The sequence below is a fragment of the Cupressus sempervirens genome, chromosome 11, assembly GCF_028749045.1.
Source record: "Cupressus sempervirens isolate cs-2001-9-10 chromosome 11, ASM2874904v1, whole genome shotgun sequence".
In the NCBI taxonomy this organism is placed as follows: Eukaryota; Viridiplantae; Streptophyta; class Pinopsida; order Cupressales; family Cupressaceae; genus Cupressus; species Cupressus sempervirens.
In genome coordinates this window covers 40,814,039-40,840,175 of record NC_143128.1, presented here as the reverse complement: position 1 = coordinate 40,840,175, position 26,137 = coordinate 40,814,039, and the positions used below count along the sequence as shown (strand labels likewise).

General features: G+C 37.5%; 1 protein-coding gene across 1 annotated transcript in view; it reads right to left on the bottom strand.

The window, feature by feature from the left end:
* LOC149528153 (beta-galactosidase 8-like) overlaps positions 1-26,137 on the bottom strand; it is a 59,022-nt gene that overhangs the window by 25,009 nt on the left and 7,876 nt on the right. Inside the window, exons 10-11 of the mRNA XM_089810113.1 lie at positions 15,804-15,922; positions 14,310-14,474 (exon numbers count right to left, since the gene is read on the bottom strand). Coding sequence (XP_089666239.1) covers positions 14,310-14,474; positions 15,804-15,922 — 284 coding nt within the window. The remainder of the gene's footprint in view (positions 1-14,309; positions 14,475-15,803; positions 15,923-26,137) is intronic.

Below are 26,137 nucleotides of genomic sequence, written 5' to 3'. Positions count from 1 at the left end.
TTCCCTGAAGTCTTCACGATAAGGAACCCTCCCAAGAGGAGCCTAAAGCTTAAGATGATGGGAAGGCAAGTTTATTTGTTATTGACCGGCCTAGCCCTACTCTTGAGGAGGGCTCGATTCAGGACCAGCTATAAGGGATGATTTCAGTGCCAGTGTTGTTAGAGTAATAAAGCATTTATTTATTAATTAAATCATATTGATTTAATTATTAAGTCACTTATTAACTCTATTTCACGTAAGCTAGACTTTAGGCATATAATAATTAAGTGTTTTATTAATTATCATCATGCAACCTAGGTTAGTTACTTGGGTTTTGATCTCCTTTTATAAGGATTGATCTCTTTGTAATTCATTCATTCAATTTTGATTATAGCAATCTCTCTTTCTACTCATCAAGAATGTCTCGTCTATGGATTTGGGAACTCCAGCCTCCATAGCTTTTGGTTCTCTCTTTCTATGACAGGCGTTTGCATGCAGGTGATTCTTGGGAGATGTGGGGTTGATCTTTCATCAACTTCAACATGGTATCAGAGCTTCAAATCTTCATGTCCCTGTTCTATTTATGTGAAGTTTGGCTAGGCTTCCAGATCTGCATTTTTTTCTTTCAGAGGTTTCCATTTTTCAAATTTTTTTGTATTGGATCTAGGGGGTCACCTTTTTATGGTGCATTTTGAGCCCAAATGGACCTCACCATTGAGCTCAAAGCGCCCAAAAACCCCTATTTTCATATAAAATTTGACCAATTTAGACGTAGTTGGAACCTAAGGCAAAAACAATATTGCTCCCAAATTGGGCACATTTCCCAAGGCGGTGGTTTGATATTTTGCCCAAAATTAAAATTTTGGTCACACGAATCAAGCTTTTTCTACACAAAAATCAAGATTTGTAGCACGCAAATCAAGATTTTGCAAGAAAATCAAGTTGATTTTGTACAAAATTGTCACACTCCCTGAGGTATTCTTGCACAAATCCCGAGGTGGGGTTTTTTTTGCCCTTCCAACAATTTTTTGACCTACCTGTGGTTTTTTTGTGGTAACTTCTCATCCAGTCTCCTTTTTTCGCAGACGAGATATTGCCAAAAAGCTACTCCCAAGCCCATTCCAGTGGTGCAGGTTATTTTCAGTTTTGGTGCTCTTTTGATGGTTGTTTAAACTGTCGAAGTCTGGGAGTTCTATTTTGCACTTCGAGAGACATATCTTGAAACATTCTATTTTCCAAATTCTACTCTAGGCACATCTCATTCAATTTTTATTTTTATTTTTGCATTTTGGTGGATATCTTGGTTGTTTCAGGTCCAGAAATCGATTTTGTTCCTTTAAATGATTTTTCATGGGTTGTACTATCTCTTGTATCGGCCTTATGTCTCTTTTGATCTTTGTTAACATCCTTGTGTAGTATTTTTGCAAACAGACTGAGATAAAGTATCACTCTATGGCATCTTGAGATCTTGCTCATTTTTGTGTTTTGTTGTACTCGCACTAAATTATAAAGTGCCTTGGGGGGTTTCATGTTGGCCATATTCGCCATCTTCCTTTGTCAAGTGAGTGTTCCTTCCACAACATTAGCCTCATGATGTGTCGATGACACATGCCATTATAGGTGTTTGTAATTCTTTTGCACTCTCGATGTTCATGGTCCTTTGTACAGGAGATATTGCATTCAGTTTTAGTGTTCATGTCTTACCTCTCAGCATTATAGAGGGTTTATGATGGTTCTATTGTTTTCTTGGTTCGATGAAGTGAGCTATGTATTCAATATTGGGTCCTATGTACTAGGCGATTGCAGTGGATGGATACATATGCATTTCGGTGAGATGGATCATTTACCATATAGACATTCTTTCATTCCTGTTTTTGGAGGCCATGAAGATACCTTCCATCTTCATCGATCGGCTCTTCAAACTTAGTCTTCTCTACTTAGTCATGTTCTATACAGTGGAGGTTCTTCAAATCAGCAATTTGGCAATGTTTGCAACTTCATGCTTTAGTGGTGTTCTTCATGATCATCTTTTGTTCCTATCTCCTGGGACATTCCCTAGTGCAAAGGCTTCTTTATGTAACGCCCCGCCAAGGGATCCAAAACAATTAACCTAAAGTTTCACTAAATTTGCTAAATATTTTTTTTTTTTAAAGTAAGAATGTATAACATACACATCAAACACATAGTAGCGGAAGCAATAACATGTAATCATCGACAAACATACATCACAAGTTACATTTCTTAAGGATCCCAAGACGTTGAGTCACGTTTAAATTTAATTAATTCTAAGACTAACAACTATCACATACATATGAAAGAATAATCAGAAAGTCCCATGTCCATTTAATATACATTTGTTCTGAATGCCTCTTGGCAAATTAATTCGGAATGCTCAATCATCCACTGTACAAGTCACAGGGTATGAAAGGCTTAAAAGAATATACATATGTAAAGATAAAGATACAACATCCTCAAATCCACGATACAAAGTACAGTAAAAATATATGAAACTATTCACCATACATGATACATCCATACATCCATAATGATAAAACATCTATCATAAAATCTAACCATCCATCATAATAATCCAAGAACATAGTGAAGGTAAATGCCAATCACGAAAACTCCAGTCACGGTGACCACAGAACGGATCTCAATGGTAAGAGTAAAAGCACTACCACCCGACTGCGTGGAACCTAAATGGTCCACTCCCACCGTGCTGAGGAGATAGTCTCAAGTCCCAAACAAGGTATCAAAACACAAAACACAAGTACTCTCTAATTCTGGGAAATCCTAAAAGTATGCTAACTCAAGGGTTCCTAAAAAGATCGACATCTAAACGCAGAGGTACCACAAGACACGTAGGAAACCTAATATGCAAGCGAGAAAGTGTCATCGCAAAAGTCACGTAGAAGTTACCGGAGCAATCCCTTAGGAATCCCGGGTCCCTACTGATCCCTGCGACCACTAGTATCCTCTCGTACTCACAAAGCATACTACGGAATGCAAGGTCGTAACCAAGCGTTCTCTTTACCCCATCCTAGTCTGTACTAGCACTCAAGGCATGGAAGAGAACATACAATTATCTTGTTAGGTTCATTTTCTCTCATTTAGTGTAAATGTTTTCACTTATTAAAACAACTTACAATGGGTTACTCCAGGCAGCCTCTTAGGGCCCCGATCCCCATTGCAAGCCACTTCTCGACACTACACATAGATAACCTACCCTAGGCTCATGAAATCATAAATCAAAGAATCATAATAAAGCCACCTCAGTCCTATACAAGCAACTGAAAAACATCATAAAAGATAAGCCACAAAAAATTACATCAGCTCTTCATGAGCAACAGATAAGCACCAAATAATAATCATATGATCACGACAGTTCTCTATCAGCAACTGAAGGCATCAATGATAAATCACAAAATCCAATGGTTCCCCAATGAGCAACGAGAAAGTATCCCAATAGTAAATTACAATACTGATCGAAGACTCCAAAATGGTCAAGTCAACACATGACATCATCAAGAACATAACAAACACTTCAGTCCTCTCAAGCGACCGAAAAGCAATCCAAGTATAACTGATCGAGACTCAAAAATGGTTATCCAATATAACTGATCGAGACTCGAAAATGGTTAAGTCAGGTATCTCAAATACATACATCTCAGCTTCACACAAGGAAACTAAAAAGTAATAACAAACAATAAATACAATCATGTCATAGAGCACTTCATCACATTACCATGGTCGGGTTAAGAAAGATCGAGACCAAATCATCGTGACATCACATTCACAACCCCGAGCCTCTGGTAACAACCTAAACTGGTCAATACTAGAACAACCCCAAAACACAGAGAACACATAGAAAACATCAAAGTCTCAGAGATTGGATTTGAAAGTATATTATTGAGTTAAGGTAAGGTTTATGTTTCAGTTTAATGTCGAATTTCAAGTAACTAGGTTTTCACAACTACCCCTTACGATTAACCCATTTCTATAATAACTTTCATTAAATCAACAATCCAAATCTATAATTTAATCAAATAATATTCATTATTAATTAACTTTAATTAAACTAATTTTAATTAAATTAATCAATAATTGCTTATTCTAATTACTTATTTTAATCTATTCATTAATTGTTAATTTATTAATATTTAACCCAAAATTATTAATAAATTAATATTTACAAACTATGTTAAGTGTATTATTATTTAATTATTAAATATTAATAAAGATTAAAATATTTATTAATTAATATATATTAAAAAAAATTATTAATTAAAAATTTTTAAATAATAATTAAATTTTGTTTTTATAAATAATAAAAATTATATATATATAAAAAAACGAAATACACAAACCTTTTCAACAAACGTTTAAAGCCTGTCGGCTCTGCCGCAGGCCTGCGGTCACAGGGCCTGCGGTGGCAGGTACTCTGTAACTGCCATCGCAGTACCTGCGACGCAGGTACTGTCGGCCCGCCGACAGTGGGGGTGGGTACGGGGTGATTCCCTCCCCCCCACTAAATACATTTTTTTTTTATATATTATTTATTAAAAAAAACAACGAATTTGTTTTTTTAACAATTTCTTTTTTTTAATTGAAATTTAATTTCGTTTAAATATAAATATATAAATTTATAAATATACTAACTCAATTCCTCTTTAATATATAAACATATAAATATATTAAAAAATTGCCTCTTTTTTTTATATTGGTATAGAAATATAGTCAACCATCCAAACTTCTAATCTAGAATTTCGGTATTAGATTCAACCCTTCCCATTTAAATCTCATGTATACAGAAGTTTATAAACAAGCATCTGATAAATTCCAATATCGTAATGTTTAAACATTCCTCACAGAGAATTTCAGATTTACAAACCCCAAACACAAAGAAGACAAGAAAGGATAATTACGTAATAAATTGATAATAAAAAACACAAGACCCTACCTGATCCTGATGCTATTATGCAATCTCCAGGAACTGTAAGAGAATTCGCTTCCCTCAATAACCTTCCTCTGGAAAACTTTCTTGGTCTCAGCGTTCTGAAATTTGCTTCCAAAAGTAGTCTCCCAAAAATTCCCGTCCAAATACGTGTCCCCCTAGAATGAACCCCCAAAGTTGTGATAAGCAATTTTCTCCTCAAATCGGGGCACTAATAGTGCGTTCACCCGAGAAGACTCTTTGCACAACTGAGTTAACTCCAAATTAACCTTTCTTATCTTTTCTTTTAATTTGCATTCATTTTTTATGCACATTAAGTTGATTTATTAAATAACTTTATTTAATATTCTACTTGACTTCTATTTTAAATTAATTTATTACTTTAATCTCATGTGTACTTCATGAAATTAAAATAACATTATTAATTTCTATTATTTAATCTTTTAATTTAATTCTCATATTTAAACTCATGCTTAGATCATGCGATCTAGAATTCTTAATAATTTTATATCTTTCAACTTTTAATTTATTTTAGAACTTAATTGATAACATAATTCATTAATTTAAATAACAATAATATTTAGCACTTATTTAAAAATGAACTCCAAATATATTATTATTAAATTAAATAGATATTATCCTGTTCTAAATTTATCTTTGAACTTTAATTTCCAAATTTAATTCTTTTATTTAATTAATTTCTCAATTAATTAAATATTAAAGATATCATATTAATTCTCTATTAAATTAAATCATTAATTAATCTTTTTAATTAGACTTAATTAATAGAAAATACATCAAGGACTCATATAACAACATACGAAAACCCTACATAGAAAAACAAATACTAAATCAAAACAAAAAAGGTTATAATCCCAAAATTACATCATTTGATGCATTCGGAGGGTACTTAACTCAGATACTTGTCCTAATTATCAATCAGGACAATTGGCTAAAGGGTTTAGGATTTGGACTTAAGAGTTTATCTCCCCTCTCTTACCCTTGAGACAATGCGATAGGGTACGCTCATCCTGGCAATTCAGGGAAGTCAATACCCAGTACCTGCAACCTGCATAAAATCCACGCATGTACAAACACAATATTCTAAGCTAAACAGACAATGGCAGGAAGTGGTGCATCGTGTAGATCCCGACTAGCAGGTGACTACAACTCCCTTCCTTAACCACATCAGAAACACCATACATAAATAAAACAAACACGCACACCATACACATGCAGTATGGGGTAAGTATCCATAAGAAGCACATGGAATAATAAACCATCTAACTAATCATCATCGATAACTGAAAACATTGAATAATCATCATACATGCATGAAATATAGAGTACCAAGTAATCTCATCATATAATAAACTGAGTGTAAAACATCTGATAATCTCTAAAATAATAATACTAATCATCAAACATAAATTGGCCTAAAAGAGTTTGGCAATGATAACAGAAATGCGACTTAGGGGCGGGCACTACATCTACCCCCCCTAGACTTAGGCTTACTCTTGGAAGCCTACAACAAAAGAAAAGCTAAGGACTCACTGTGCGGGTCCTATTGGACCCTCTCCCCTTGTAGGAGGATATGACTCCACTGAGTACACTCTCTGGGCTCTACTCATGCCACCAATTGTAGGTTCTGAAGCTGCGGGTCTCTAGCCTAGGAACTGTGGTTTCCCTTGAGGGCAACGAGACGACTTGTGTCCGCGTTGTCCACATGAGAAACACTCTCCATTGAAGCTCCTCTGAACTCTAGGTGCACTAGACTGCTGGAAACTACCCCCACTAGGATAAGACTAAACACTCTGAGATGGTTGGTCATACTGGATGTGCTTGTTGCGCTGAGCGTTGTGATAGTTCCTAGTATTGGAACCACCGCCACCACTCTGTGCTGGAGGATAAGTACCTTCCTGCTGCTGATTACCCCCAGAAGGAGGTTTCCTATTGCCACCTACTCCCTGACCACCCTTCGATCCTGATGCTGAAGGTGCTCCTACAAAACCCCCATGTCCTAAGTTCACACTCTGCTCTACAAGGACGGCTCGATGTACTGCATCCTTGAGGGTTTTAGGTTCAAACACCTTAACACCCCCAATTAAACGATCGTTCAAACCTCTAATGAAATGTTGTGCCAACTGTGCTGGGTTGTCACTAAATCCTGAAAAGGGCATGAGCTCAAAGAACTTGCGCTCATACTCTATAACAGTCATAGTGTACTGTCTCAGGTTATGGAACTCATCTGCTCTATGCTGCTTCCATTCCTTTGGTAGGAATCGCTCACGGAAGCTCTCTAAGAATAATTCCCATGTGACACTATTCATGGTTAAGCCCAGCTTCTTTTCCTCAATAGTCCACCAGGTGGCCCCAAAGAACTCTAGGTTGGTGATAGCAAACCTCGCTTTGACATTACTGTCAAAGTCCTGCATAGCAAAAATCCTGTCAAGGGCAATAAGCCACTGCTCAGCTACATATTCACTAGGTCTTTTCAGCATTATTTCCATCTCTTTTTGGAGTAGGGTTTTCCCATGCGGTTTCCTCCATTTTTCCTCTTTTCAGAGATTTGGTTGTGCTTGGGTACCTCATCAAGCTTTGTTGTTGGGACCCATATTTGCTTTCAATAGTAGTTTTTAGGTTTTTAGCTACTCTCTAAGTTTATCTTGGGAGGGGTGTTAGAGTAATAAAGTATTTACTAATCAATTAAATCATATTGATTTAATTATTAAGTCATTAAGTCTATTTCACTTAAACTAAACTTTAGGCACATTAAATGTTATCATGCAACCTAGGTCAGTTACCTGTTAGGGTTTTGATCTTCTTTTATGAGGATTGATCTCTTTGTAATTCATTCATTCACTTTTGATTATAGCAATCTCTCTTATTGCTCATCAAGAATGTCTCATCTATGGATCTAGGAATTTCAGCCTCCATAGCTTTTGCTTTTCTCTTTTTGTGACAGGTGTTCGCATGCAGGTGATTCTTGGGAGTTGTGGGGTTGATCTTTCATCAACTTCAACAAGTATCACAAATTTGTATCCCTTTGTTAGAGATACACTTTTTAAATTTGAATTGCAGTAAAAATGGCTCAATTCAATCCTTTTGTTAAACCTTCCAAGTATATCAAGCTACTTCTTTCAGTTTTTGTTGAACTTTTATCCTTCTACCATAGGTTTTCTTCTCAATTCTTGAGTTTTATTCCTTCCAAATTGTCTTGCTTTATGTATTGCATTACAAGGTGTAGTCTATGATTATATTTTATGAGCCATCTATTGGAAAGATTTAGGTAGGGTATTGGAAGGGGTGAATCCGTACCACACAAATGTTTTACACTTGTTCAACTATCTAATCATAAACCGATAAACCATACTTCCATTTTGCCGATATACTTTGTATTACCAATTAGTTCACTGAAATGTTGTAACTGAATACTTATTACTAAAATGTAAAACTTTCACATGAAACATAAACAATCACATGCACAACACACAACACAATATTTTGGTCTTGCAAAAAATCCTTGGTTAGAGGGAAAACCTGCGGTGGGGATGGTACCCACAACTCATCACTACAGTAATAAGGTGCCCGATTAAGAGCTTACATCTATATCATCTTCTAAATGACTTCATCCTGTTAGGAGTGTCTAATACCCTATTAGAAGTATCTAAAGTCTTGCTAAAGACTACTCTATTAAGAGATTTTATCCCATTTATGTTCACTCGGTTAAGGGATTTACAATAAATAAATTCCAAACTAGAACTCCTAAGCCTAATTAGAGACTACCCAATTAAGGGATTTTACAATTTTGTTCCTAAATCGTTAGGAATAAAGCAACAAGAAATTTGACCTGTGATTGCTTTCTTCTAAAGCTTGTCAGATCCTTCCACTTCTTTGTTCTGCAATTCCTCTATTCTTCGCTTTGTTTTTCGGTATTCTTGAACTTTGTTTTTACCTGCACTTCTCCAATTTTTTCTTTCGTTGTCGTCGATGATTTTGTACTTTATAGCCGACGTCGTCGGTAAATAGTTTCTAGCGAACATACTATATGTGGCCGATGGAATCCTTCGGGAAGGTTCGACGAAAAGTATTTATACCTCGTCTGGGATCATTGTAAATCATCCTATCTTATCTTATCTTATGCTCTGTATGAAATCTCTTGGATATGCGAATAATATAAGGAGTTCTACTGTTTGTGTTCCTATTATCTGTATGCATTAATCTAATTTACCCGTACGGTAAACATTTGGCTCCGATGGTAAAAAGGTGGCAATCAAGAACCACAAACTCTCACAGGAACGGAAGGAGCAACGTTTAGTGGGCAGCGATCTTATGCCCAAGGAGCAGGACTCAATGGTTAAGGGGTCGAAATGCAGAGGGCTTCGCAGAGATTTCATTCGGGAGGGCCACTGGAGGTGCATTATGGACGTGATCAAGAGCAAGTTGACAGGGGCGACTCGGGCTTCAGATATAGCACTGTTGCAAGTTGTATTCATGAATGGCATCATGCAGGGTATGATGTATGATTGGGCTTCAGTCCTTGCCGACAGGATGGAGGAATTCATGATGCTTCAGCACCGCACATTTTTTATGCCACACCATGCCATTGGCCTGTTTTTGGAGGCAACAGCTAGCCAAATCCCACTTGATGATTTTGAGGCTCCTCCGAGGGGAAAGTTGGCGGACGGAGAGCCTCTCGTATTCTACTAGCGCCACTTGGACACGGGTGGAACAGTAGCCGGCCAGAAGAGAGTATTTCGAGGACTGGACACTTCCATTGATACAGATAGCAGACGGGAAGACACTTCGGAGAGTGACGGGGCTGGTCCGTGGAAGAGGAGAGCACTTCTGCGGAAGTTAGTGGTGATGCAATGGGTAGTGGGTCCACATTTTTTACCCCTCCTCTCCTATCAACTTTGGCGCACTTGACCACCTCCACGTCAGCCATTCCCTTGTTTGGCTAGCACCATGCCCCGGTCGTGATGACTTCCCCAACAGTGGCAAAGGCTATCCCACGGGTAGTGACAGAGATGGTCCCACGGACGGTGGCAAAAGTTGTTCCACAAGCAAAGGCCACAGTGATCCCACAAGCAGTGACAGATGTCCCGTGAACAGCTGCAGATGCATTGCCGACAGCTATAGCGGATGTTATTTAAGTTGCACCAGCGTCAATTGCACCAGCAGAGCCAATTTCGCAAGCAAATGTTGTTCCAGTTGCTATCTCGCAGAGAGTAGAGTTGCCAGCGCAAGAGCCTGAGCCTCAGGTTTGTTTGGATGTGATTGATTGTGATGCAGTCGTCACTATTTCGTCTTCCTTATTAGCAGACGCCGAGCCAAGATACTCAGCCCAGCCAGCACCGCAGGAGGAGAGCATGGAGCTCGCGCAATCAGAGCGACCGAAGGTGATGGATAGAGCCAGTGCTTTCTTGAGACAGCAATTCCGACTCATCCCTGCCGAGTTTGGTCCGTCCATTCAGTCTCCCAGGCATCTAGGAGCATCAGCTACAGTACCAGAGCCTCAGGAGGTAGGGATGCCACAAGTCGAGGTTGCGCCGAGAGCAGAGAAGGCGGAACCAGATGTGGGCATGGTCCCTATAGATGAAGAGGAGAATAGTGATGCAGAATGGTCATTGGAGGGCTTTGCGAAGGAGGACTATGAGTCAGACAAGGACAGGTGTAGAGACTACCTCGGGACTATGAAGGCTGTCGTTCTTAAGGGAACCAAGCTGGCAACTGAGGCCATGACTCGACAGAGGGAGTGGCATTTGCTCCGGGCATATATTCGTGGGGTTTGTCCTCGACAATTTCATTCTTGTTTTGTGGATAGAGGTTGGCCAGCAGTTGAGACACCAAAGATGTTGGCAGATTGGGCCACCGAGCCGGAGTTGGGACCAAGCGACACTCCGCTGATGAAGCTAACACATGCGATCATGGCACTGTATAAAGAGGTTTATTATGCTCGAAGGCACGCCGAGGCGGACAAGGCAGCGGACAAGGTTGCAGCCGAGAGATCTCTAGCAGCTAAGAGAGACGCTAGAGAGGCCAGAGAGAAGTTAGCGGCCGACTTGGCCAGCCAGCAAGCAGCGTGGGCAACTAAGCGGGCAGCACTATTGAGGGATAAGGAAGCAGCTGTGCAGGATAAGGAAGCAGCTGTACGGGATAAGGATGCGGTTGAGCACGAGTTGCAGTTAGCCAGGAGATAGGCTATGGATGTCGTGCTTCTTCTGAAGGAGGCCGTAGAGGTTAATTCACAGAGATAGGCTATGGATGTCGCGCTTCTTCTGAAGGAGGCCGTAGAGGTTAATTCACAGAGATAGGCTATGGATGTCGCGCTTCTTCTGAAGGAGGCCGTAAAGGTTAATTCACAGATTCAAAAGGATCTGGGCATCCGGACAGATCAGGTGTATGAGTTGTGTCGCCAGCAGCACTCTTCTGGGACACCACCTCCTTCTCTCTAGTATTTCTTTTGTTTTGTTGTATGTGGGTTGTCTCCTATTTTGTTAATCGTCAGGAGACGACTTTTCTTTTTGGGTGGGATGATGTCAACCGACTTTGGTTGTCGTCGATGATTTTGTACTTTGTAGCCAACGTCATCGGTAAATAGTTTGTGGCGAACATATTGTATGTGGCCAACGGACTCCTTCGAGAAGGTTCGGCGAAAAGTATTTATACCCCGTCTAGGATAATTGTAAATCATCCTATCTTATCTTATGCTCTGTATGTAATCTCTTGGACATGCGAATAATATAAGGAGCTCTACTGTTCGTGTTCCTATTATCTGTATGCATTAATCTAATTTACTCGTACAGTAAACATTCGTCTCATAATTCTACACCTTATTCTTGATTTTTGTTATAACCTTGCTCCTTGCCCTAAATAGGTTTTTACAAACCTTCTTTTCAAATCTTCCATTACCCATTTCAACTTTGCATGTTGTCCCCAATAAGCTTTATTCTCATTTGCTAGTTCTTCCCCAAATTCATCATTCAAATCTTTTTACCTTTATCTACAAATCATTTTAAATGTTTCCTTCCATCATGCGATTGTTCAATTCCATTCTATCCTTTGTTGTAAAGATAATACCTCCGATGTGTCAAATTGTTTTGTCACTTACCGATAGCTCCCCTTGATTCCAATAGTGCTTCCTTTGTACCTACTAGTCCTATTCATATCCCGTGTACCAATAACTAACACAGTTATCTGCTAACTCTTCTTCCTTATTTTTTCTGAAAATAACTTTTGTTCTCCAATAAGACTTGTTCGTTTTTTACCTATATTGTCAGCAATGACAAACATATCAAAATCTTCCTCAATAATGTGTAGAGGATTTTGTCAAATGACAATCTCCTCCTCTAGCATTGATGGCAAAACTCATTATCAAAATTTTCTCATTGTACTTTTCCTTTCCACTTGCTTTATACCTGTCAAGATTATCTCCCCCTACATACCTATTAACTATCACAATCTGTTCTCCCCATTTGTTGACCTTCATTCTTCTCCTATTTCACATCTGTAAATTTTGATTACATTCTGCCCCTTTTTGGCAGCACTAGCAAAGATTAGAATCGTAAGTGGTTGGGGAACTTACAAAAAGTCTTGATACTTGTTCCTTATGTTTATCAACGTTTTGCTCCATAGTTCCTTCAGTTGATTTAAGAAAGTGATATTGCTTTTGGCTCTTATTATCATTTCGGTAATGTCCTTAGTACTGTCCAGTGTTGACATTTTGGTAACTGTCTTCACTTGATTTTGAATTATGTCTATAATTGGTGTCACCGTGAATTGAATTTCATTCTTCATATCAATATCTCTAATAGTGTACATTTTCTTATAAATTTTTGTCACTTCCACTAATATCTTCTCTATCTCTTTTAGCTTTTCCAATAATACACTTGTGAGTTGTCACTTTAAATTCTTGTTGTCTCTTTCTGTTTGTAATTTCGTCTCAATCTTTTCTTTGAGTTCTTTGAGATTCTGATCCTTGCGTATTGTGTCCACAAATTTCTTCAATTGATCAGAGAATGATTCTTCCTTGTCAACAGTTACTGTTGGTAGCAGACTGAAAATGTATCAATAGTCCTCCAAATTTTCTTCTTTTGCTTTTCCCTTATCTGTTTTTCCTTTTCTAAACTTCCTTTAAACTTTTGAATATATATCTCCCTGTCCTTGCGATTTAATGTATTTGGATCTTCCTTTAGAATAGCATATTCTGGTCATTCGTCAAGATTTTTATCTTCATATTTTGATTATCTCTTTCTTTTCTCTGGCTCATCTATAACTTCAATCATACTCTGCAGTGTTTTTGCAACTTGTTCTTCTTCTGTTTCAACTATTTGTTCCTTACCCTTCTCAATATCCAATACCTGTTTCTCAGTTGTTTCTATTACCATTGTTTCACCAATAGCCTGTGTCATATCGGTGGCATGTGCTTCATCCTCATTTCCAGTATATACAATTTTAACTTTTTCTGCTTGTTCTGTGACTTCCAATTCATGTTGTTCCTCACCTTGTTTATCTTCAGTATCATTTTGAATTTCAATAGGCTCATTATCCTCTCTTATTGGTGGGCCAAATAAAATTGGGGGGATTGATGTCTTCAATAGGTCGGTGTCTACAAAATTTGAAATAGTTTTTCATTAGCAAAATTTTGCTGTGGTCTTCTCCTGGAAGGGTTTCCACATAAATCAAATGTTCTTGTGTTCTGTTATTGATAGTGCAATTGATGACACTGCGATTGTTGAGTTGAAAAAGTAAGAGACTGTATTGTACTGATTCACCCTCAATATGATCATGTGCTCATGAGAGGAGATCTAAAACTGATTTCAGATTTGGCCTTTCAACTGCAATAATGCCCTTTGGTCACTATAGATTTTGTTCACATAGCTTTGCAAGCAGTGTCAGGGAAAAAGCTCTCAAGGCAAGTTTCTAACACTTCCTAAAGCCTGGATAAACAAGGAAAGTGCACAAGTTTTCATTTACCTTCGCAGCACCCCCCACCCCACTCCCCCACCCACAACCCACCCTGGCTGTCAGAAAAACAAACTGCATCATGTAAAGGGGGACATTCCAGTACAGAACAACTAATGATCAACACTATCATAAATCTCAAGTACAAAAAAAAAATCCAAATGTGTCAAACAGTTGGAGAAAAGATAACATGAGCACAGTTCAAGGATTCAACTTTGTTTTGAATAATGTCCATGTCTCCTAGAGTCCTACACATTTGGCTTGAAAACAATATAGGTCAAAGATACAGTAAAACGTGACATATAATTTACTCTATGATTTACAAAAGCTGTCATAAAACACATATAAGCCCATAAAATTACTATAAATGATGCATAATAGCTATGGAATGACTTTGAATCAATACCTTAGCAGTATTTAAGATGACATTCTTGCAATCTGGGAGGATGCTGACAGACCAGGCAGGTAAATTATATGAGGTTCCTTTGAATGTCACAGTTGCATCAGAATGGCTGTCTATATTAGCAAGAAATGCAGCACATGTTCCTGACCCTGCTGAGTAAACATGTGCCTGAAAATTAAAAATCAGATGTTATCAAATTTAGTATAAATATGCTGTGATTTTCAACAAGCCTAGAAAAAATCACATGCACATGGAAGGTTTATAATGATTGTTGAGCAGTCAATACGAAACTATAATGAGTTTTAAAATTAGATTGCCACTTAAGTTTAAAAGTAAATTGCACTTTATGACATGTAAATAGTGAGAATTTAGTTGGAGATAAAACTTCATTCTTTATGCTGCACAAATATACTAAAGCTATTCAGCATTCACCAATATGAGTTTAAATATAGTCAATCTTGAAATCCTATATTAGACATTTAGTTGCCAAAACTCAAGGACCATAAGCAAACCACAACAAAGAACTGTTCATGGATTTGTTTTAGATAGAAGAGTAATTTTGAATTAACAACTAATTATCTAAATTGAGTCTACATATCTGTGATTGCTTAACAGGCAATTAGTCTAGTCAGTGCTATCAAGCACTACATGTTAATAACATCTACTTGTGTTAAAATTTAACTCTCTCAAGTTTAACTTGTCTCTGTTCAGATTTATAATATTAGTTCAGCTCAAAGACGCCATAAACTAAAATGCTCCACAATTTACTTGTAATATCTGATAGTCAAAATTTTACAGATTTCAAGACTCAATGGTGATTTAGTATCTGATAATTAAAAAGCTAAATATTTCAAAACACTCAACAAAGATTTTACCATGACAAATGCTCATGTCTTGACTCACATGTTCAACAATCTCATTATTTTTCAACTTAAAATAAGACTCTGTAATTTTATATGTTCACTCCCTTCACAGAAAAAAGAAAAACTCAGAAATCATCCAGTACTATTGAAAACTATGGAGAAATCTCCCAGTTGTTAACGAATAAAACACAGCAAGTACTTTTTGTCTGCAATCCATACCTGGAGATCTGTGAGTTTACCCTGGAATTACTTGCACAGTTTAAAAGTCCGCAAGTACTATTGTCTGGTACTTGCAGTCTTTTAAACTGTGCAAGTAATTGCAGGGTAAACTTGCAGATCATTCCAGCTACATATCATCTGAATGACATCAATTATAGGAAAATTGCCCAGAGTGCAAGTGATTTGAAGCATCACAATTTATGGTAAAACATCAACACTCCATTATTTTGCAACTCTTATAATGACTAGTTTCAAACTTAATCATGTTCTTTTAGCTGTCCTAACTTGAACGTGACATTGTGAATGCTAGACCCAAAGGAATTGCATGTTTAACAGCATTAGAAGTGTTCCTATTTGTGAATAATCAATATATATTGTGCATGAACAATGGAAACAAGGAGTAAATGAAACTTACTTCTTGTGCAGAACCAAGTTTAGTGTACACAGGTTCTGCATTTACCAAAGCCGCTTCACAAAGTTTAATGGCCTTGTGAACCTCCTTAAGGAAACCCCATTTAGGTTCTCTCAATAGTCCTGCACCAAGAACATATGGAAGATTGTGAGCTATGAGGAAGGTCCAACCAAAAGTGTGTTGCTTGGTTATATTTCCCTCAATAAGTGCATTCTAGTTGTTTCATACTAAGGACTTCACATGTTTGTAATCATGTTTTCTAGTGTTGAAATTTTGTATTATAGAGAAGAAATACAAGCTTCGATTAATTCATCTAAGCTATACGAAAGAAGTAAATAGAAGTGCTAGTCAATAGATAATTTTGGTACGAGAATTAAGCATGAAAACAATTTCCATCTTCACAAATCAGAAATATGTGGATTTTATGTCTAAGGTTGTACAGTCTACAAAATTAAGTCCCAAATAAAGCTGAACCCATTACACATTACGATTACACCAATGGCCTTCCTCAACCCAGTGGTATCACCATATTGGCAGGGAATGGTGGTGTCAATCAGTCAAAATACTCATAAAGGTCCTAGCCTCCTAGGTATGAGAAGGTGCACGATACCTTACTGGCAAAAATGAAAAACACCTTTTAGAGACTTTGCTATAACCAATTACGGGTTTGCAGGCCAAAACAAGACAAAATGTTGTTTCGAATGAATGAGAAGTTTGTAAAAATTGACCTTTGATTGATAGCATTACTGTGTGCCCTAAAGAGGCAATGTTTTTAAAGAAGAGAGACAAGTAAAGGATACAAACTCCATAGCCAAAATTCTCAGAGGCAATACAGATGTTGGGTGCCGAAAACATTGCCCTAGTCATAATGGACAACAGAAAAACTGGTAGAGCAACAAGATTATTGTTCAAGGTAACATGCAGGCACATTTTGACATTATGTTTCATCCACTCTCCCAACTTTGTGATACAAAATAAGATAAGAACTTTTTTTAGTGCTATTACTATTCCTTTGCAACTATATATTACATTTTATAATTATAAATATTGTATTAACTTTGTCTCCAATCTCTAATACGATATTAGATAGTTTCTATTTACACTCTCTTCCAACTTTTCCTAATGGTCACTCTTTTTGTAATGCTTCCATAAACTCCTGTTTGTTATGGAAACTTTCTTTTTCACTCTACAAGAATGTTTCTATATCCTCTCTCTTGTTATAAAAACATCCTCTTGTATCTTGTATATGTAGATCATTCATGATCTTTGTTTAATAACACATTCATTATTTTACAATAATGTAGTATGCAAAGTCATGGCCTCTTCGAAAAAGATTTATTTTTTTTTTTTGAAATTAATAGTTCAAAGTTCTCAAAATATGTCCTATTCAAAATTTGCATCTTTTTTTCCTCCAAACCCCACTAGGGATTCAACATCCAATTTTTTTACAATTTTCTTTGTGCAAAATCTGCCCTTTGTTCAAGAATTCTGCAACTTTTTTCAAGTTTTTTAATATGACTAAAGTTTTTTTTGAAAACCCTCAATTCTCGTGTCAGGTTAATAAAAATTTTGCACTAGCTTGGTGGGTTTTTCCAAATCTCAATTGGGTTAGTCTCACTTTTTTCTGGGTTCATTGTTTTTTGTGCCTCAATTTTCAAGCCAGCAGAATCAAAATTTGACAGTTGTTTCTATTTGGGTTTTTTGAGTTCTTATTTGAGTGTCTCTTCAAATTTTATGGGTCTCACGTTAAACTGCCTCAAAGTTAGTGCCATCTCAGTTTTTTGAATTTTCATGCTTTTTCATTGAAAAACATGCAATGACATCTCTGACCAGTCTTATGCAGAGAATGTTGATGATCTTCGAGTACTATCACCTTGAGGCGCTTGTTCTGGGTACCGAGACTCATCCTACCACAGTCAATGCTCCTCAAGAGAAATTTGATGAACGTAATCATAAAGCGGTTATGCTTATTAAGCTTCAATTACTAATGATCGGTTACCTCAAGTGTCGTCTGACAAGACAGCAGCGAAGATCCAAAAAATATTGAAGGATCTCCACAAGACATCAGATAAAAGTAGAGCCTTCTTTCTGAAGAATAAGCTATTCTCCATGATTATGGATAAGCATATGTGCTTACAAGATCATCTTCTAAAGATTAAGGATATCAAGGATCAGCTTGAGGGCATTGGCCGTAAAATGGAGAAATGAAATGAAATGATTTTACTAACGTCCACAAGACCAAAGGTCTATGGGACCAAAACGGGGGATTGACTAAATATCCTGCTAGGATTTTTGCAGAGGCTATCCCTTCTTTTGTGGAGCCTACCACTTTCCTTTGAGCCCTTGATTGTGGATTTTTAGTGTGCAATTTTAGTATAAAAACTTCAAGCTCAATTTTGAAGACCTTAGAGGCCTTGAATGGGCTCCGAAATGGGGTAGACTATAGCTTGCCCTAGTCACGACCTATAGATTAGAAGCTCTAGCTTCTGAAAAACGGGTTATGATAGCCAATCAGAGAAACGGTTTGAAAGTTATGGCCTTCCAAATTTGGGCCGACCAAAATTTCTAAAATAAGTGTCAAATGTATATCGGACTGACTCTATGTGTAATTTTAAAGTTAGTCGATCTCAAGGGTTAGGGTTTGATGTCTAGAAACTTCTCAGGCAGTGTAAAGATGCCTATATAAGGGATGTCCATAGATTGTCTAGGATAGCTCAAGGTGATAGTTTGCAGCTTTATTTAGCAAATTATTATAAGGAAGGTGCCCATGTGGGTTTGCGTATTGTATTTGAAAATTTTGCAATTCCACATTTACGACAATAATAAGAAACCCATATTTTGTTCTCACAAATTGTTATTATTTGTTTGTTTCTGTTATGTGTTTGTTGTATTAAGGGGAGCACCCTTCATCAATTTGGTGCAACAACTACCACAAATTTGGTCATGTGCTTCGAGATTGCAAGACTCACATTGTTTCTGATTAGCGAAAGCAGGGTGGATCCGAGATTGCAAGACTCGCATTGTTTCTGATCAGCGGAAGCAGGGTGGATCCCAGCCACAAGCCAACTTTGCATAACATGCAAACTTCTCTGATCAACCCGAGGCTGCCTTTTACGCTTTATGAGGATATACAAATCTCTATTTTTGAAGATAGATTGGCCATTAAGGGAGGGTATTACGATATTAGATAGTTTCTATTTACTCTCTCTTCCGTCTTTTTCTAACGGTCACTCTTTTTGTAATGTTTCCATAAACTCCTCCTGTTGGTTATGGAAACTTTCTTTTTCACTCTACAAGAATGTTTCTATTTCCTCTCTCTCATTCATTATAGAAACATTCTCTTGTATCTTGTATATATAGATCATTCATGATCTTTGTTTAATAACACATTCATTATTGTACCATAATAATTTCAATAGGTTGTGAATTTTTCGCTTGCATAAAACTAGAATACATACTCCTTAATTCACTCAGTTAAGTGCAATAGGTTGGCTACCAAAAAGAAAAATATTTTATCCACATTCCAACAAGCAAAAAACAATTGGATGTAACCCCTATGCATGTTGACATGGATGCATCTATTGTACAACTTTCCTCGATCTCTTCAAATGATGAAGCTATTGGGAGGGAGAATTCTCATTCTTTGTAAAATATCCCACATTGCTAAGTTGTTCGTACCTCTCCTCATTTCGAAGCTATAAAGGAAGGCATTTGCATTGGGATTGGGATAATGAATATATGTTATTATACAAATCCGACAGGTTGCTTATTGTGAATGGATACTTCCTAATGACAAAACCCTACACAAGTTTTAGCTTGTAGATGAGGCATTATCGTTGCTTGTGGTTCAAATTACCCAAGAACTGTCTTTGATACTCTTGACAAAGAGTGAGATGAAGATTATTAATTGTGTTTTGTATTGATTTGATATTTAACATCATGCATGCCGACATTAGCAACTAACGTTTTTCTTGCTCTAGCAGGCCAGATTTTTTGGAGACCACAAAGTCAAATATTTTAGCACTTTGAACAAGTGGGAGATAGAGAGAGGCTGGGTGCTCTGAGAAGCTATTACGCCACCCTCTCATTGCACCCCTGCAATTGCTACCATGGCCTTCTTGACACTCAATAACGTATTTGTCGTCCCTGCTTTGTATTGTCTTGGTTTTTGTGTGTTTGTTGTTGTTTTTGTTCTCTCCTATCATTTAAACCCCATTCGTGTATGCTCAATGTGTGTCGGACTTTGCCCTTGCGACCCAAGCTCATTTGCTCCATCTATGTATGGAGGACATTAATACCAATAAAGGTGATGGATTTTTGAAGGCAGAACAAAGTTCACAAGTTGTGATACAAAGTCTATTAGTAGGGATATATAGAAACCTTCATACAAATTCATTCTCTCAGTAGAGAGAGATAAAATTGAGTGCCCTACATCTGCTGGTTTTATTCGAGGAATCGTGGCCTTGGGTGGAACGGAATCAAGAGGATTATTGGCAGTTGTAGGGCATGGACTACAAAATGGAGTAACATCGTCAATCGAGACCCCGACAAGGGGACAGGAAAATGGTAAGAACCCTTCCTCTATGAAGGGACTCCGAATGAGGAAATGATTAAAGCCGTAAAAAGTGGATAGAACAGACTTAAGAATGTTTCTGTCTTTTTTGTTTGTATGGACCCTAATTCTTGACCCTCGAGGAAGTTTTTGGATGATTGAGTGAACAATGTTTGGTGGGGAGAATTTGGGAATTTATGTAGAATAATGTACAAGGGTTTGTCCATTGTTGTTTTAAATCCCGTGACATGCAAGAGAGTCCTAAAAAGGTTTTTGGAATTTTGGGCTGTCTTTATTTCACTCCTTCTATGGTTGTCTAAAGGGGGCATGGAGAAAGAAGTTGTCATGTCCACTCCTAATTGGCTCGAAATTAAGAACATGTCAGCAAAATTTTGGTCCTTCCTGCCTTAGACTTTGAAACCATTGGGTAACATTCTTCAAATTGAAGAATTGAGGGTTACTTTACCCCATTTAACTGTTAGGGTTCTTATAGCACTTAACCCTTAAATTAATAATCTAGGACAAATTTCCTTTGAATTTGAAGTGGTATTTTGTTGGGATATGGAAGTTTTGGGTATTTTAATGCTTGTTTTCACTGTAAGAGGAATGGAAATAATCAAAAAGAATACCCTCTATTAAAAAAAAAAAATGGGAGAATCCTTCGTTGCTATATAGAATAATTAACATAATAGCGACCCATCTCACATTAATAGTAACATTGGTCTTAATATTAGTCAAAAATCCAGTTACCAGGGTTTTGCAAGAAAAGGATTGCGAGGAAGTGATGAATTCTTGTCAGGGAGAGAATATAATCAGCATTTGTAAATTTTCTCTTATCAATCCTTTATTTGATGAGGATTTTGATAAGATACCTGTCGGGCTTCTTGTGTCAACCAAGATGGCGCATCTAAGGAAACCCCCATTGGAAGGGATGTTCAAGGATGGCACAATGCACAAAACTTGCATCAGCCACTATGAGTGAAAGAGCATAGTAGGCTCACAATAACAAGGCTAGTAATCAAATGGAACACGGTCCTAATGTTGAACTCTCAAATATGGATAAAAGTATTGGTAAGGAGATTGTTGTATATGAAAGTGTTATGGAAGAGGCTCCAAAAGCTAATGAGTTCCCACCTTATGTGGAAGTTCAAAACAAAAGCTCTCGCAGAACAATTCTAATAAACCTAGTACAAAAAAGAATGGGGAGATGCCAGAATGTTTCAATAGGCTTTTTATGAAACAGACAAACCTCTACCATACACCTAAATGAAGATAAATATTGCCAATTGGAATGTCTAAGGGTAAGAGATGAAAAATAGAAAGTTGGTTGTTAGGGATTGCTACAACAAAATCGAGGACAAAGATATTATCTATCTCCAAGAAGTCAAAACTGCCAGCTACCATGCTCAGAATATATTTAAATTCATTTGGAACCAAGCAAGAAGTTTATGCACTGATCATTAGAAAGGTAAAGGAGAGTCTACAACTTTGGATGGTCCAAGATGGGCTTATATGACTATTCAAAATGATTTTTCACCATGTAATAGAGTCTATTGGATCATCTTGAAGTATCAAGAGGTTAAAGGGGGCATACATAATATATGTGCCCAAATGATTATAGAGATCGGACTACACTGTGGGATTGCTTGGCCACAAACTTTTCTAGAGCATAGTGGATCATTTTGGGTGATTTTAATATGATTGAACCTAGGGAAGACAAGGTATGTGGACTAAAACATGAGTGGAAAGGCTGATGAACAATACTTCTGGGCTAAATGTAAAAGGAGACTCAATTTGACTGTTGCCCTGGAAAGAAAAAAAATAAGGATCTAAAGGGATTTGGTTTACATGGTGTAACAATCAGGCCTATTAGCAACACATTTACTATGGATTAGATCAAATATATGTGGAGGCTTTGGCTTTTTCCTTTGGCTGTGATAGGAACAATAACCCTATCATTGCTACCCCGGTCACTATCTCTGATCATTCTCCCATTGTAACGACTATTGAAAATGGTGGGTGTCAACATACTACAATTGACAGGAAGAAGAAAGTGTTCAAACTCGATGCATCTTTTCTCAAATATGATGACACCCTTGGGGCTATTAAAATGGCTACTTGTCTCTCCAAGCTTTGCGATTGAGGCATGTGTGCTATTGAGAAATGGAATGTCCTTGTTAATCTTTAGAGGAAAATGTTCCAATTTGTAGGGGAAAAGAATGCTAAAGATAGGTATAAACTGGAAGAGGCACTTCAAAGTAAAGTAAATTGTTGATCTCTAAGTCATGTTGCCTATTAGTGTCCAACACTTAGTCATTTTCTAGGCAGAGTTGGTCGGTCATCACTGTGACCAAGCCACCCAATGAAGGTCGAGTATTTATGCACTTGTTTATATTTCAATATTAGCCAAGCAAGTATAAGGTTGTCGAGCACCCCAGTATGGACCAAGTCATAGTATATGTCGAGTAAAGATAGAGAATGTCGAGCAAAGCAAAGACAGTATATGTTGAGTGAGTCAATTACTGTCGGGCATACAGAAGCTGAGGAATAGCATGAATATCAATTATGACCAAGCGTCAAGATATTCCAGTGTCGAGTAAACGAATTTCGACATATGTGTTTTTGATGGCACAAACACTTATGTAAATTGTTTTGGCTCATTTCAATGCAAGATTTTAGGATAGTGGAGATAGCTAAGGAGATAATTACACGTTTTGTCAGAGGACATCAATCCCTTGGAAGGCAGAGTAACCAATCAGAAAATTAGGACTAAGCGGCAAAAGGGAGAACTCTGGATCATTGATCCTGATCTAGAACCTTCTCTAGTTGTCTATTTAAGAAGAGTTAAGCCCAAAATCATTAGAATGATCGTATATGTGCGATAAGGTCAAGGATAGAACGAAGAAAGGCTATGTTTGATGATCGGAAGCAAAGATCAGACAGAGCAACCTCGCAGTGAAGGGAAGAACAGAGTATATCAAATAAGGAGATCAATCAGGCAAGGAAAGAGAAGATCTGTAATCCGGCATAAAGTGCTAACTGAAGGATGGGGTAATGAGACATTCTAACAAGTGGAACAAGGTAAATCTCTTAACAAAGAGGTTTTAACAAACCTATTCAAATCTCCTATCAGAGTGCTTACTTAGCTGTAAGTTTAAATCCTTTCATCAAGGTAGACTGAACAAGTCTTGTAACCTCCTAATAGGGCAAACCTTTAACAAGGTAAATCACCAGAAATGATCAAACACCGTAGCCTTAACTGGCACACTTTATTGCTACAATGTTGAAGACTTGTGGGTGTTATCCCCACCCTAGTTTTACCTTCACCTTGGAGGATTTTTGGGTAACCAAATCTTTTATGTTATGTGTTTACATTTTTTCATGTTGATAGATGTGATGCATACTTATATCTATTTCAATATTACAATTTATGGTATATGATCTAGATATGGGATGGCCGAATGGTGAATGTACTTATTTTGTTTCAAGGAGTTAAAAGTTTTGTAGCTCTTGATTCCCCCTGTCCCCCCCACACCCCCCCCCCCTCGGAACTCTCAGTATCTTACTTTCCCATTAAGACTTCCAATAGTAAATATAGTGGAAGCTTGTCTTCAACATAGAGGACATGAACACTTCTTAGAAGAGAACCCCCCACCCCGCCGCCCCCCCACTCTCAGTATCTTACTTTCCCATTAAGACTTCCAATAGTAAATATAATGGAAGCTTGTCTTCAACACAAAGGACATGAACACTTCTTAGAAGAGAAACCGATAAAGACAAAAATGGACTCCAGCAGAAATATGCATACCAGAATCAAGGGGCAGAACATCATACCTAGAGTTAATGGTTGAAGGATAGAAATAGAGGATCCAACTACTTCGTCGAAATATTAGAAAAAAGAGAGAAAGGATTGAGGGGATTACTTTAGATGGTGATCTCACAAATAATCCAGAAGCAATCAGTAAAGCCATTTTTTACTGTTACCAATCTCTCTGTACTTAAGAATGAAAATAAGAAGATATGTCTACGATGGAGCAATGTATGAAGATGATGCCTAGAAAAGTCTTTGACAAGGATGCTTTGATGTTGTCTAGGGAGTTGTCTATTGAAGAAATTGAAAACATTGAGTTGATTCGGCAGGAGTTAATGGAAGTTCATTGAGGCATTTCAGAGAGTTACACTTGGGCAAAACATTAACTAGGGGATCATTAAACTCCTCCCTAAAGGGGGAGACAAAGCACTGGTCAAGAATTGGATACCAATTACACTTCTGAATTTGTCTTACAAGATCATTGTCAAGGCCCTTGCTAGGAGACTTGCAAGTGTATTAGGGAAGATCATCTCTATCACTCAAACTGGACTTATAAAAGAGAGGATACATTCTAGAAAAACTGATTACTAGTTGGGAAGCTATGCATTGGGCTAAAGAAGATGGTCAGAACGTAGCAACAATATTATTAGATTTTGAAAGGGCCTTTGAGAAAATTGAGTGGTCCTTTCTGATTGGTGTGTTGAATGCCTTTGGCTTTCCCCCATACTTTTGTAAATAGATTGAAATATTATTTTAAGATTAATCCACAGTTATAGACATTAATTGATGCTTCTCTGAACCTATTCAACTCCAAAGGTTGATAAGACAGGGACGTCTCATTGCTCCTTTATTTGTTCTTGCTGCTGATGCGTTATACTATACTATCAGAGCATCTAAACTTGGACCACCAGTTCAGGAGATCAGATTGCCCAATAATAATACTTTGCTCAATGCTCAACTTGTTGATGACACTGCCTTAATCCCTGAGCTTAGTGAGGCCAATTTTGACAATGTTTTGGAAATATCAGAATTCTTTTGCTTGGCATCTAGTGCTAAGGTGGCCCCCCAGAAATCTACTATGATTGGTTGGTCTGAGAATTCTCCTGCATGGCTTGCTAAGAAAGGGTGGGGTTGGGCTAGACCATCCAAGGTGATCAGATATCTTGGGATCCCTTTTGTATTAGCACCTCTCTGAAAGATATGTTGGAGTGGATCTTTGTTAAAATTGAAAAGAAAAATCTCAAATGGCAGACTCGTATCCTTTCCTTAGCTGGGAGGGTACAGCTTGTGCAAAATATTTATCCTCTCATGCTATATAGTAATATACTATGCTTTTATATGATTGTTCTTAATTACCAGAACAATAAATTGGAAAGGATTTTAAGGGACCTTTTATGGTCAGATAGTCAAGGGAATAAGAAGAGTCATAATGTGTCTTGGGATTGGTGTTGCACTCCCAAGGCGTGTGGGGGTTTGGGTCTTTGGGATCTCAAAACTTGTAGTATTACTCTTGCTGCTAAACAGATTTTTGAATCCATCCATGGAATAGGCCATGGAAACTGTTGATCAGAAACAGCATCTGCCTTTCCAAACCTATTAGGAATTCGTCTACTCGGTTTTTTTGACATTTTGTGTGTGTGTGCGTGTGGGGAGGAGGGGGGGGGGGGGGGGGGGGTGTGATGGGGGGGTGGTTGATATTAAGCCTTTTGGCTCTGTTAATTTCTCCTTATTATGGAAAGCTTGGTTGCAGGTGAGGGAATTTATATGCCATAGGCATGCAATTGGGCACAATCCAACCTATTCACTTATAGACAGATCCTTATGGTAGGGGTTGTCCTTAATCAGAAACCACTTGCTCTAAGACAATGTTATTCTGCTAGAATTTGGCAATCATTGGGCATCTCTTCAAGTGGTGATCTCCTTGCATATAGTCATATTGGTTCGTTGCAGAAACTTTGTTCTAAATATAATATC